The sequence below is a fragment of the Belonocnema kinseyi genome, chromosome 6 (genome assembly GCF_010883055.1).
Source record: "Belonocnema kinseyi isolate 2016_QV_RU_SX_M_011 chromosome 6, B_treatae_v1, whole genome shotgun sequence".
Taxonomy (NCBI): domain Eukaryota; kingdom Metazoa; phylum Arthropoda; class Insecta; order Hymenoptera; family Cynipidae; genus Belonocnema; species Belonocnema kinseyi.
Genome location: NC_046662.1, coordinates 20,589,486 through 20,604,131, shown reverse-complemented (window position 1 = coordinate 20,604,131; position 14,646 = coordinate 20,589,486). Strand labels below are relative to the sequence as shown.

The 14,646-nt window shown below is 28.0% G+C and overlaps 1 protein-coding gene across 2 annotated transcripts in view; it reads left to right on the top strand.

Moving 5' to 3' along the window:
* LOC117174264 (nuclear factor related to kappa-B-binding protein) overlaps window positions 1–14,646 on the top strand; it is a 44,028-nt gene that overhangs the window by 24,537 nt on the left and 4,845 nt on the right. Inside the window, exons 10-14 of one of the 2 annotated variants that reach the window (XM_033363180.1) lie at window positions 3,307–3,674; window positions 3,751–4,080; window positions 4,169–4,364; window positions 8,721–9,471; window positions 10,650–10,955. In XM_033363180.1, the coding sequence (XP_033219071.1) occupies window positions 3,307–3,674; window positions 3,751–4,080; window positions 4,169–4,364; window positions 8,721–9,471; window positions 10,650–10,955 (1,951 nt within the window). Of the gene's footprint in view, window positions 1–3,306; window positions 3,675–3,729; window positions 4,081–4,168; window positions 4,365–8,720; window positions 9,472–10,649; window positions 10,956–14,646 lie in introns of both variants that reach the window. The other variant, XM_033363179.1, reaches the window with a different exon arrangement.

Sequence of the window (14,646 nt, the reverse complement as noted above, 5' to 3'; positions counted from 1 at the left end):
TTTTTTTTTTTGATATGGGGGATCTATTTAAGTGCGCAAGATTTTGAATTCCTGCTTGAAAATTTATTTTTATACTTGAATTATAAATATGAACAAAAATAATATTTTGTCTAGTTGTTTAAAGAAGCATTTCCAATCAATTTAGACAACAGAATACGATAATTATTATAAGCAATTGAACATTTTTTTAAAATATAGGCAAATTTTTGGGAATTTCAAGTTCTCGTATAAATATAATTTCAAACTCGAATTTCTAACTGATATAGTTTTTTTTAATTCTGGCTCAAATGTAGGTTTATTTGTTCTTGTACGATTTTGGTGAAATATTTGTGGAATCGTCGAAACTTTTATCAAATCTTTTGAAATCACTGAAATTTTGGTCATTGAAATCTTTTAAGATCTTTGTGAAATCATCGAAATCTTTGTTAAATCATTGTATTTTTGGAAAATTGATTGAAATTTTTGAGAAATCTTTGCAGTTTTTTAAATCCTTGTGAAATTTTGGTAAAATCTTTGTAATATCCGTAAAATATTTATAAAATGATTGCAATATTTTGTAATCTTTGACATCTTTGTATAATCATTTAATTTGTTGTGAAATCCTTGAAATCCTTCGCAAAATTGTGAAATTTTTGCGAAATCTTTGTGAAATCACTGACATATTTTGCAAACTTGTGAAATTTTAGTGAAAACATTTGTAAAATCATTAAACGAACTCTTTGTGAAATAATACAAGTTTTGTAAAAGCTTTGAAGTTATTGACATTTTTGTGAAATCATTTAAAGCTTTTACAATCTTGTGGCATTCTTGCTAAATCTTCGAAATCCTAGTGAAATTTGGGTAAAATCTTTATTTAACTATTGAAATCTTTGTAAAATCTTGCAGATCTTTTTTAAATCATTTCAGTTTTTGAATAATTTTTGAAACATTTAAATACTTTTGTGAAACCATTGAATTTTTGTAAATTCCTTGAAATATTTTGCAATCCTGTGAAATTTGGTAAAATCTTTGTGAAATAATTTTAATCTTTTTCAAACTTGTGGAATTATGTGTGAAATCATTGAAACCGTTGTGAAATATTTAAAATCTTCTAAAAGGTTTGTGAAACATTTGCTGTTTTTGTGAAATCTTTGAAATATTTTGAAATGATTGTGAAATCATGGATTTCCTCGCGAAATCCTTGAAACCTTTTACAATCTTGTAAAATTGTTGTTAAATTTTTTTGAAATTTTGGTAAAATTTTTGTCAAATCATTTAAATCTTTTTGCAATGTTGTATAATCTTTTGAAATCTTTGTGAACACTTTTGAAACTTTTGCGAAACCTTTTGTAATCTTGTAAAATCTTTTTTAATTCTTGTAACATTTGGGTTGAATCTTTATATCATTGAAACCTTGTATAAAATTTCTGTGAAATTCTTTGTGAAATCATTGAAATCTTTTACATTCGTGTAAAATCTTTTTAAATTCTTGTGAATTTTAGGTTATATTTTCATGAAATCATTTAAATATGTGAAACCTTTGTGAAATCGTTGAAATATTTTGAAAGATTAGGAAGTCATCGATATTTTTGTGAAATCTTCATGAATAAATAAATCTTTGAAATATTCTGACATCTTTGGGATATCACTACAGTTTTTGTGAAATCTATGACATATTTTGAAAAATGATCAAATCATATATTTTATTGTGAATCTTTTTGCAACTTTTTGTAATTTTTGCGAAATTTTGATGAAATCATTGAAATCTTCTGTAAAATTGTGAATTTTTTGTGAAAATCTTTGTGTAATCAATGGAATCATTTACAATCTTGTAAAGTCTTTTTAAATTCTTGTGAAATTTGCGTTAAATCTTCATGAAATCATTGAAATATTGTTTCAAATTTGGAAATTTTTGTGCAAATCTTTGTGCAATCATTGAAACGTTAGTGAAATCTTTTAAAATTCTGTGCAATTTTTCGTTAACTTTTGTGAAATCATTGAAATCTTTTGTAATCTTGTAAAAAAAATTTAATTGTTGTGAAATTTGGTTAAAATCTTCATGAGATCCTTGAAATCTTATACAAAAATGGAAATTTTTGTGAAAATCTTTGTAAAATCATTGAAACCTTTGTGAATTTTTTGTCAAATCATTGAAATTTTCTTTAATCATGGTAAATATTTTTAAATACTTGTGAAATTTGAGTAAAATCTTTATGAAGTCATTAAAATCTGTGAAATCTTTGTGTAATAATTAGTTTTTATGAAATCTATGATAGCTTAAAAAATATTTGATAAAAAGAGATATTTCGGGTTTCACTCGTGTAAAGAACTACGAATTGTTTGCTTTTTTACACGAGTGAAACCCGAAATATCTGTTTTTATCAAAATGAATCATCATGAAAGCATTAAATCTTTTAAAAAATATTTGTTAAATCATTGAAATTTTCATTTTTTTTGTGAAATCTTTGAAATCTTGTGAAATTCTTGCGAAATGATTTAAATCTGCCTAAAATTTTGGTAAAATCTTTGTGAAATCCTTTAAATCTTTTGCAATCTTGTGAAATGTTTGAAATATTTTGAAATCCTTTTTGAAATTTGGGCAAAATCATCGTGAAATCATTGAAACCCGTGAAATCTTTCTAAATCTTTGCTAAATTGATTAAATCTTTTGCAATCTTAGCACATTTTTCAGAAAGTGTTGTGCAATTTTGGACAAATATTTGTGAAACTCTTTGAAATCTTGTGAAATCATTAAAATCTTTCAGAAATCTTAAAAATCTTTTAAAATTTAATAATCTGATATACACTCAAAATTCTAGCGGTCAACCCCTCGACGTATTCAATTGATAAAAAATTCTGAACTTACACTTTTTAAACCAACATACACTTTGAAAAAATAAATTATGCAACACAATTGCACAATAAGGCTTAAGAAAAATTGAGTTCCTCGAAAAAAATGTTAAAAACAAACAAGATAAATGTGCCAGTCTTCGTCAATGCATAGGTTGTCGGCAGATGGGCAGTAGTTTAAACATAGTAAGCTGTTGTGTTCTTCGTTATCAGCAAAAATGTTTTTTCCTAAACGCTATTTCCAATAACTGGCACACTTACCTTACTCAAGAAAATCAATTTGTGAAAAAAATTGCACAATAATAGAAATATGTTTTCAAATAACACTAAAACGGCTCATTAGAGAGAGATGTATGATAATTGAAAAAAAGGAGAAAGAAAGAAGACATCCAAACCACCTCGCTCTCACGTCTTTATTCTCAAAAGTTCGATTCTTGGTCAACCAAGAAATAATTTCAATTTCTTTAATTTTGTAAGGGATTCATTGGGACCACCGCAACCAGTGACCTTTGCAGCAAACTCAACGAAAGCTCCATTGCCACAGCCCAGTGTCAGTACCAGCAATAGTATTAATTCCACTCCAACTGGAATGAGATCAGAAAGTCCTGTTTCGGAAGTCGTGGGACCAGATACAGGTCTCATGAGTTCCGTTGCTGAATGGGAACCCCCTCGTGCTTTGTATCCGACTGACTGGAAAGTCCGGCCTTCTACCCTAGAAGAACGGGAAGAGTTCCGAAGACAGGAAAGAATGCGATACGCAGCACCTCATAAAGCATTTACTTACAGAATGCATGGCTACTCTTCTGTTGTTGGTCCCGTCAAGGGGATTTATCAACACAATGTTGGTAAGTGCTGATTGAACCTTAAATTTCAACAAGAATTAACTAGAATTAAAATTAGATAGGTTTGTTTCCTTTACAGGCTCTGGTTTGACAAAGCCTCGTGGACACTCTCTCTTGGTAGCAGATCGCCCGAATTTTGTGACCATTTTGGCACTTGTGCGAGATGCGACGGCTAGACTTCCAAATGGCGAAGGCACAAGAGCTGACATTTGTCAGTTGCTGAAGGACTCTCAGTATATCAGGGAACTTGATGAAACTGACAGTAATCATGACAAGGAGGGCAATTTGCATTCGGTCGTTTCTGGAGCTTTGGACAGACTTCATTATGAGGCAGACCCTTGCGTCAGGTATTATCCCAGAAGAAAAGAGTGGCTTTATCTTCATCGAGCTCGTTCTGAATCAGAATTCGGTTCGTACTTTAAAAAAACTTTGAGCAAACATTAGTCTGATTTTTTTTTTTAGTATGAAATCTAATTTTGTATTTCCTTTTGTTTTAGAAATGTATCATCAGCAATTTCAAGGTGTACCTAAAAACAAGAAAAGCAGTAGTGGATCCTCGAGAAACAAGTCTCTCCAATCGAGTGGAAAGCCTGCCAGTGGGAAAGAACAGTCTCATAATCAAGGTACCGTCACTAAAGAAACGACACCAAAGAAGGAAAAGAAGTCCGCGACACAAGCGCCTGTTATTACCAGGTTTGTAATTTGTACCTATTCAGGGACCAGGGGGAGGGGCAACGTATTGATTTTGCCCCCTTCTGAAATCGAAGGATTTCAGGAAATTTTTTATTTCTTTCTTGCTTTGTTCAATCATTGAAATCTATTTTATTATCTAATTAGTTGAAAGATTTGTAATATCTTTGAGATATTTCAACCTTTGTCAAGTTTTTGTGAACATTTACGAAATATTTGAAATACTTGGTAATAATTGACAAATTATTTAAATCTTTTTTTTTTTTAATCTTTAGGAAGTCATTGGAATATTTTAAATGCATCCGAAATCTTTGTGAAATCTTTGCGATATAATTGAAATCTTTTGGATATCAGTTCAATTCATATTTGAAATATTTTTGACATATTTCGTAATATTTGTGAAATTATTGAAATATTCGCGAAATTATTGCAATTTTGTCAAATTTGTGGAAAATCTTTGAAAATATTTGAAATATTTGATAATATTTTCAAATTGTTTAAATCTTCGTGAAATATTAGGCAATTTTTTTTAACTCTATGCGAAATATTTGAAATTTTTTAAATATTCGGTAATATTTTTGTATAATTTTTGAAATATTTAAACACTTTTGTGAAACCATTGCATTTTTGTAAATTTCTTGAAATATTTTTCAATCTTGTGAAAATTGGTTAAATCTTTGTGAAATAATTTAAATCTTTTACATACTTGTGAAATTTTTGTGAAATTATGTATGAAATCATTGAAACCGTTTTAAGATCTTTTTAAATCTGTGAAATAATTGCAGTTTCTGTCACATATTTGAAATATTTTGAAATTATTGTGAAATCATGGATTTTCTCGTGAAATCCTTGAAGCCTTTTGCAATCTTGTAAAATTTTTGTTAAATATTTTTTAAATTTTTGCAAAATCTTTGTGAAATAATTTAAATCTTTTGAAAGGAAGTCATGGATATTTTTGTGAAATCTTTTTGGTACATATTCAGTAATATTTGTGAAATTATTGAAATCTTTATAAATTATTCAGGAAATCATTGCAATTTTGTCAAATCATTGGAAATCTTTTAAAAATATTTGTCAAATTGTTTAAATCTTCGTGAAATCTTTGGCATTTTTTTTTAACTGCGAAATATTTGACATTTTTGAAATATTCGGTAATATTTGTTAAATTATTGAAATCGATGTGAAGTATTTGAGAAAAAATTGTGAAGATTTTAAAATATTTCTGAAATCTTTATGAAATCATTGAAATATATCAAAATTATGTGAAATGATATAAGTATTTGTGATATCTTTTAAATTTCTCCAAAATATGTAAAACCTTTTTTAAATCTTCGAGAAATCATTGCAATTTTGTCAATTCGGTGGAATTGTTTGGAAATCTTCGCAGAATATTTTTAATATTTCGTAATATTTGTAAAATTATTTAAATCTTTGTGAAATTTTGTAAAAATATTTGCGAAATATTATAAAAATATTTGAAATATTCAATAATGTTTGTGAAATTATTGAAACCTTTGTGAAATATTTGAGAAAAAAATTGAAGTCATTGTGAAGTTTTTTAAATATATCTGAAACCTTTGGAATCTTTGTGAAATCTTTCAAATCTATCTGAAATCTTTGTGAAATAATAGAACTCTTTGTGAAATCTGAGCGAAATCATTGAAATTTTTCTAAAATATTTGTGAATTTTCTGTGAAATCCTTGAAATCTTTAGATAATCATTGAAATATTTGTCAAATAATAGAAGCCTTTGTGAAATCTTTTAAATTTATCTGAAAACTTGCGAAATAATTGAAATCTCTGTGAAATCTTTAGGTAATCATTAAATTCTTTGTGAAATTTCTGTAAAATCATTGTGAAATCTTTGCAAATTCTTCAAAAATCTTGCGAATTATTTTAAATCTTTGTGAGATGTTCGAAATCTTTTGGAAATCATTGTAATATTTTTGAAGTATTTGTGAAGTCTTTTAAATCTTTTTGAAATATTTGCGAAATATTTTAAATCTCTAAAATCTTTGTGAAATCTTTGCGAAATATTTGAAATATTTTTTAAATATTCGGTAATTCTTTTTAAATTATCGAGATCTTTGTGAAATCTTAGATAAATTATTGCAGTCTTTGTAAAGTCTTTTGAATCTATCCAAAATCTTTGTGAAAACATTGAAATCTTTGTTCAATCTGTCAAATCTATCTGAAGTCTTTGTAAAATAATACAAGTCTTTGTGAAATCTTTACGAAATCCTTGAAAATCTATTGCAATCATTGTGAAATCTTTGTGAACAAAAATCTCTTAAATCTCTCTTAAACCTTTTCGAAACCTGCGAAATTTTTGGGTATTTATTGAAATCTGTGCAATCTTTCAAATCTTTGTTAAATCTTTAAAATATCTGTGAAACTTTGTGTATTCAATTTTTTATGGAATGATTGAAATCTTTTGCAATCGTTTCAATTTTTTTCAAAGAAATCTTTGAATTGTTTGTTAAATTTTGGTAAAATCTAAGAAAAATCATTAAGTTTTTGTTTTGAAATCTTTAATTATTTTTAAATCTTAGGAATTGTTCTGAAATTTCCTGAAATCTTTGTTAAATCATTGCAGTTTTGGTAAAAATTTTGAAATCTTTTAAAATCAATTAAATTTTTTAGAATTCATTCAAATATTTTGCGCTCATATCAAATTTAATAGAAATCTTTGAAATGTTTGTTAAATTTTGTTGAAATATATGTGAAACCATTCAATTTTTTTGTAATATTTCGTAATCTTCGACATTTTTTATAATATTCGTAAAATATATCAAATCACCATGAAATTTGTTGAAATCTTTGTTAAATCATTGCAGTTTTTATGAAATCTGTAAAATCTTTTGAAATCATTTGAAATAATTAATATTTTTATAAAATCATTGAAATATTTTGCATTCTTATAGAATATTGTAGAAATCTTTGAACTGTTTGTTAAATTTTGGTAAAACCATTAAAATCTCTTAAATCTTGGTAAAACCTCTTTAAATCGTTGTGAAATCATTGCGTTTTTTGTGGTATCAATGAAATCTGTGGAATTAAAAAAAAATCTGTTTGAAATTTGTGTGTAGTCATTGATATCTTTGTAAACTTTTTGAAATGTTTCTAAAATTTTTGAAATAATTGTGAAATCATAGAAATCTTTTTGCAGAGACGTAAGCGCTTGCTTTACGCGCGGAGATTTTATTTAAACGTTTCTTCTGGCCAAATTTAATTTAATTTATATTAATTGAATTTAAAATCCTTAAAAAAAATCATTTAACATTGTTTGAAACCTATGCAATTTTTCACAAAAAGATGGTTTCTTCTTTTCTAAATGTAAAAATAAATGCAGCATGCAATCTTCCCCTTTTCTCTTGAAATTTCTCTTTCCTTTTTTCAATAAACTTCCCCATTTTCTCTTTAAATATACAATATTTGAAAATACAATATTTGTATTGTGCAAAAAATTCTCTGAAATAATCAGTGTACCCATTATTGAGTTATAATTAAAGCGATTATAGAACTTAAATCAATTATTCATGAATAAATAGTTTAAACGTTTCCAGTGCTGAACTTCCAAAATCATTAACTGCAATGTTAAATGTTCTAACTTTAGCAATGTTTAAATTGAGTTAAAGGAATTTGTGGTTTTGGCATTTGACAAAAATTAAAAAAATTACATCAGTAAAATTTAACGATTTCAAATTCAAAACATTTCCTTATGGTTAAAAATTATGATAAATTTTTTATTTTTACAGCTTTTACTAGTAAACAATAATAAAAAGTACGAAATTTATAAATAAATTTTTCGCTCAATATTTAAAATTTTTTAATTTTAGATTTAAAAACGAGGACAGAAGATATTGACCGATTAAAAAAATTTTCTTTACTTGTTTTGGATGTTGACCCACAAATTCTTGTCTTTCAGCTCAAACGATTCGATTAATTTTAGAATTTTTACTTCGCTATACTGAACATATCAAAATTGTTTGTTTAACTAATTTTATTTTTCTCGGACTCTTTTATATGACTGTGAATGGATTTCCAATGCCCTAATTATATCAAATTCAAAAAAATAAATTCTTTAATGGCAGAAGTAAATGAAAAATAATGGATAATTATTAAAAAATTTAACATTCCTTATAAAAAGATTGTTCTTCTCGACATGTACAAATAAATATTTAATTTTTCGTGAGAAAATTACCCTTTTTTGAGCTCTTTTTGCGCTGCGATCCCTGTCAATCTTTAATCTTACCCCTTTTGCGTGCGAAAATAAAATCTCATTTGCCCATTTTTTAAAAATCTTTTTGTACTGTGATCCATGATATTAGAAAGGAATGAATAAAATAATTTTTTTAGGAAAGAGACGAGAAAAGTGGAGGATAAAATCGTCTTGGAGCAACCAACTTCCATCGAGTCTCCAACGATTATCGCTTCCATTCCGCAGATGACAACAACCCCGACTATTTCTGTCGCAACTCCACCCCCTATAATACCGACAAGTTCGATTTCCTCAATTTCAAATTCAATCATGAACAGGGAAACTTCAATAACAATAGACACAAAGCCGCAAATAGTGACGCCATCTCACATAGTGAAGACTGCACCAACTGCGAATGTGAAACCAGTTGCGGTCGTAAAAACGACCACCTCACAGAGTCTTCTTCAGTCAAATCAGCAACACTTTCCCCATCATCAAATCCAGGTCTCAACATCGGCGGGATTGCAAACAATTCGATTATCTGGCCACTCGGTTCTTCACTCGGCTCAACCGGTTTCAACTTCAGTTGCGAGCAGCTCTGGAAGTACTTCCCCGAGTGTTGCCACGATCTTTCCTACGGCAAAAATTCAAAATCAGCATCAACAGCAGCAAACGGTTATGACGAATCAGGGTGCAAAAAGTATTTTGCAGAATGCCAATGTGAAACAGCAGCAGCAACATGTCTTGCCGGGAAAAACGCTGCTTTCTTCTCAGATTAAGTTGGTCAGTTCGGGACAGATTAAATCCTTGTTGACTGGACACGGACTTCAGGGACAGACTATTTTCATCAAACAGTCTTCGGTCGGGGCTGCACAGTCTCAGCAGCTTCAACAACAACAGCAATTAAAAGTAGGTTTTCGTATATTTATTTTATTGCCACAAATTCAAAAATTTCGAAAAATTTCAATCCAGAGTGTTCCGGTAGAGTGGTCCTTATTTTTCGATTTTGAATTCTTCTTGGTCTCACCTCCCTATTTTGTTTGAATAGCCAAAAAATTTATCTCCACCAAATTTGAGAAATATAGTTAATATTTTTTATATTTCATCGGAATTCTTTGGCTCTGTACAATTATGATCTTTCGACTATGTTGAAAAATTATATCTACAGGAAAAAAAAATTTATTTTAAAAATGTACTAAATGGCGGATCCCGAAATTTGAACGAAAATTACAATTTCCACAATTGATATAGAAATCTCGTCAAATTCTTACGAGAGGACGATTTATTGATTAGAAAGCACGTGATGTCAATTAAAATTCAAAATTAAAAAAAAGCAAGATGGCTGCCCATTTTTTTTAACTCATTCCTTTTTTTCTCGGTGACAATTTTCAGGTGTCAATTAGAAGGCTACATTATTGTAAAAAAAAACATATTTCGTGATGCTTAAAATTTAAAATTTTGTAAAATTCAAAACTGCGACTTATAACATACTCAAAACTCGTATTTTCTATGCTTTTCGTTCAAAGATCTTCAAATTTTGAAGTAAAATCAAATGTATTGTTAGAAAGTGTACGGTTGGAAGTAGATCTCGAAATTTTCACTTAAGTAAAAATGGCTCCTTATTACTATTTTCAAAAACTTGCATAATTTTTACAAATTTAAACAAAATATGAAATTCGTTTTCTGAAAGGACTTAGTGATTTCAAGAGACAATATGCCGAGTATACTGCAGGTTTAAGAATTTTGCAAGAAAGTGGTTTTGAGAATCACTAAATCCTTTCCGAAGATGGATTTCATATTTTGTTGAAATTTGTGAAAATTATGTAACTTTCGAAAATAGCAATGAGGCGCCATTTTAACTTTAGTAAAAATTTCGAGATCTACTTGCATCCATACACTTTATAAAATTATAACTTATTTTTCTCAAAAACATTTTGTATTGAGCCAAACAAAATTCCCGAAATATGCCTATTTTTCGTGATCTACAGTGGTTTAACCCCTTAAATAGTGACCAACCCCTCGTATTTATTGTATTATTCAATCTTGACTTTTCTTAAACAATTTTTAATTGTCCTCATCAACAACAGCAGCAACAGCAGCAGCTTCAACAAAGAGTTGTTACTGCGAGCCAACAGCAACTTCAAAATCCTGGAATGCAAAGGATCATCGCTCAAATTGGTGGTAAACCTATCGCTGTTCAAATTCAACAGTCGCCACAACAGCAACAGAATCAACAGAAAATATTAGCGAAGGTTCTTACTAGCGCAGGAGGAGGACAATTAATCTCTGTTGAAAGTCTGCTTGCAAAGCAAGGATTAAAGTTGGCTTCAACTACTGGCCACGCGACTCAGATTAATAGACAAGGGAAACAAGTCATTCAGACGCAGTATCAGGTAATTGCTTTTTTTTTATTTAAACCTGTATACACATGCATGAGCCGTTTTTTATTTTTGCTTTTTTTTATTGTCAATTTTATAAGTAATTTGGGGAAAAAAGATTCACTTTCGAAATAAGTTTTGTTTAAAGTACATAAATGATATTTGTTATTCTTTTTATTATAAATCTTGTATAATAAGTGTATTTTTACATAATTTTTTAATATACCTAACTTTATATCAACGTAAAAAGACAAACTTTTAACCAAAGTTATAAAGCAATGAAGTTTCGAAGTGAAGGGTCCGGCGTCTAAATTTATTAACCGACATTTCGGAAATTTTACACGGCGAAGGAAAATCGTTGTTATTTTTGCAATTTTCAATATTTTTTAAAACTGAAAAATGTTTTTTTTTTGTTCATTTACTAAAGGAAAATAATAGACGTTAGTTTTATTACACTTGAACCGAAATTGAACATTATATGAAAATTGAAAGCTATTCATATGTTATCTACAAAGAGTCCAGCGGTCTAAACATATTATCTGCAGGGTTCTAGCGCTGATTTTCTATTGTTTTTCCCGAGCCCGCATGTTTTTACGTTGTTTTTGAAGCTACGGGCAAGTTTTATATGTCGAAATGTTTGGTATCGAGGGCCGAACATAGATGTGCTTGAAAAATTTTAAATAGTTTATTGCACAATGCCTTTCCAGCGATCTGTAGACGACAACATTAAAGATACGTGAAAGTAGCCACAAAAAACTTTCGACAAACACATACACTCACCTGCACACGCACACTGCCGTGAAAAAATGCACGGATACCTCATTAGACAGCATAAACATTTAACAGGTTTAGAGCGCGGAACTACGCCCTCGACACCAAAACGCGATTTTTGAAAATCCTTTTAAAAAAAACTCAAAGGAATTTTGCCGCTTTGCTTGTGGAATATTAACTGCATGTAAAAAATAGTCCAGAAAATACAAAAAAATCAATGTTGAAAAAAATTTCAGTTAACAGGTTTAGACCACGGATCCTTTAAGTAATATACTCAAAAAAAGTTCGTTCAGGCACATCGTGTATGATGAATTTTAATAAGACAAAATATATATATGCTAGGCCTTCACAGACGCTATGTTCTCAATTGTACCCTATTTGGTCTCCATAATGGAACCTTACAAAAATTTATAATAAGATTAAAGCTTCCAAGAGTCAGGGATTAAAGAAAATTAGCCAAAATTAGGGCATTTTCTGGAGGAAGCAACTGTAAAATATAATCAGAGCTGCCACACTGTCGCTTTTTGTACAATCACTTTTTAGTCCCCTTTTCAATGAAAATGGCATATAAATAAAGATTCCGAAAAAATTTTAAGATTTCAATAATTTAAATGAATTTTTAAGATTTTAGTGTAGTTTGAAAATTTCTAAGGCATTTTCAAGACATTTTAGTTTGAAATATTTTAGGGAGTTTTAAGATATTCCAACGAATTTTTGATTAATTTAATTAATTAGAAGGAATTTCAAAGCGTTTGAATTATTTTAGGATAGTAAATTTTGTAGAATTTCGGATGATATGGAAAAATTGTGCCGGTCCTATAACGTTTTAAAATATTTCAAAGATTTCACGTTATTTTATAAGATTTCCGAAGATTTCAATCATTTTAAGGAATTTATTCTCGAGAATTAAGGTATTTCCTAGGGCTTTAAAGATTTGAAGAGATTTGTAATTCAAACTGAATTCTTACTAATTTCTCCTAAAATCTTTGCAATTCGCTTGAATTTTATAAATTCACTTTAATCTTTTTTAATTCATTCAATTATTATAAATTTATACAATTCTTCTTAAATTGAATGAATTTTTTCTCGACATTTTCAAAGTTTTAATTTAATTAATCTGGAGAATCAATTCATAAAATAATGAAAAGATTAAAAATATGTTAAAGTATTTTTTCAAATTTTTGGCATTTTCAAGATCTTTAAAAAAGTTCAAAAGATTTGAAATATTTTGGGCTATTTTGAAATATTAAAAATAAATTTTTAGTAGATTTGAGTAATTTGAGTTCAAAGAATTTTAATATTTGAAGGATTTGAAATATTTTAGGAAATTTTAAAAGATTTCCAGAACTTTTTGTATTAATTTTAATGGTTGGAATGCATTTTAAAGAGATTTAAACAATTCCAAGAGATTTCCGAGGATTTTAGTAATTTAAAGATATTTTAAAAGATTCAAAAGGGTTTTATAAGATTTTCATGGATTTTAACGATTTTAACAGATTTTAAAAGTCGTCAAGGTATTTTAATACCTTCTCAAGGATTTCAGGAAGTATCATCAGATTGCATGTGATGTCATAGGATTTTATAATATTGTAATGAATTTCAAAGAATTTATTCACAAGAAGTGAGGGATTTCGTAGGGTTTCAAGGACTTGAAGAGATTTTCAAATATTTTTTGCAATTTCTTTGGATTTCGCTCTGAATTCTTATTAATTTATCATGAATTCTTTCAAACCCTTTTAATGTCTTCTAAATTCACTCAATTTTGCTGAATTCAATGATTTTTTTAAAAGTTTGTATTTAACTATATTTTCTAAAAAAATTTAAAAGTTTTTATTCAATTGATCCTGAAATCTTTCAACCTCACCTTGAATTCTTAGGCGTTTTATCAAATTTTTTTGAACTTTTCTAAGCTCATTTCAAATTTCCTGAATTTAATGAAGTTTATAATTATTTTTAAATTGTTTTCAATTTATTTGAATTTTTGTCTCAAATTCCCCTTGAACTGTTATAAATTTCATCGGATTCTTATCATTTATCTTAAATTCCTCTATATTTCTTCCAATTTGACGAAAGTCAATAGAAATTTTTTGACTTTTCCAGTTTTTTCCAAAGTATTTAAAAATTTTTGGATTGAACCTGAATTTTTTTAGAGTTTTATGAATTTAGCCTGAATGTTTTACCCTGTGATTTATAACTTTTGATTCATAACATTGTTTCATAGAGAGCTTATTTTTCGATACATTTGAAAGTTTCAAGTTACAAAAATCACCCTGTATATACAGAATTTTATGTTGAAGTTAAAATAATAATTAACGAATTTCCAAAACTAGCATGATTTTATATTAATAGTAATAGTATCTAATAAATTTAATTTTTCAACAAAAATTAGGTAGTATGCATTAAAATTCAGTATTATAGATTCATATGAAATATTGATAAGATTAATATAATCGAGTTACTTTAAACTTTTACTTTAAAATCCTGTATATATAAAGTTTCAAGTTAAAAAAAAATCACCCTGTATAGCTCATTTAGGGTGGTCACTAGTTTTTAAATATTTGTCTCATGGCCTTTATACAGGAAATTGATTGACTTTAAATCATATAATAATAAAAATAAGGATACTTTGGTGTCTAATGAAGGTAAATATAGAGATGCGTTTTATTGCCATAACCATTTTTTTTAGTATAAAATTTGAAATATTTTCGAAAAAATAATTAATCATTTTGAATTGCAAGCGTCTGAAATTTAAAAAAAAATATGGGAAAGATTTTGGACAATTTAATTAGAGAAAGTATTTGAATTGTATAATTTCTAAGGCGAAACGCTAAAAATTAAAGAATTTTAATTTGATATGGAAAATCACGAAACTAGCATGATTTTATATTAAAATATCGAAAGTATGACCATATCAAAACATTCTAAATTTAATATT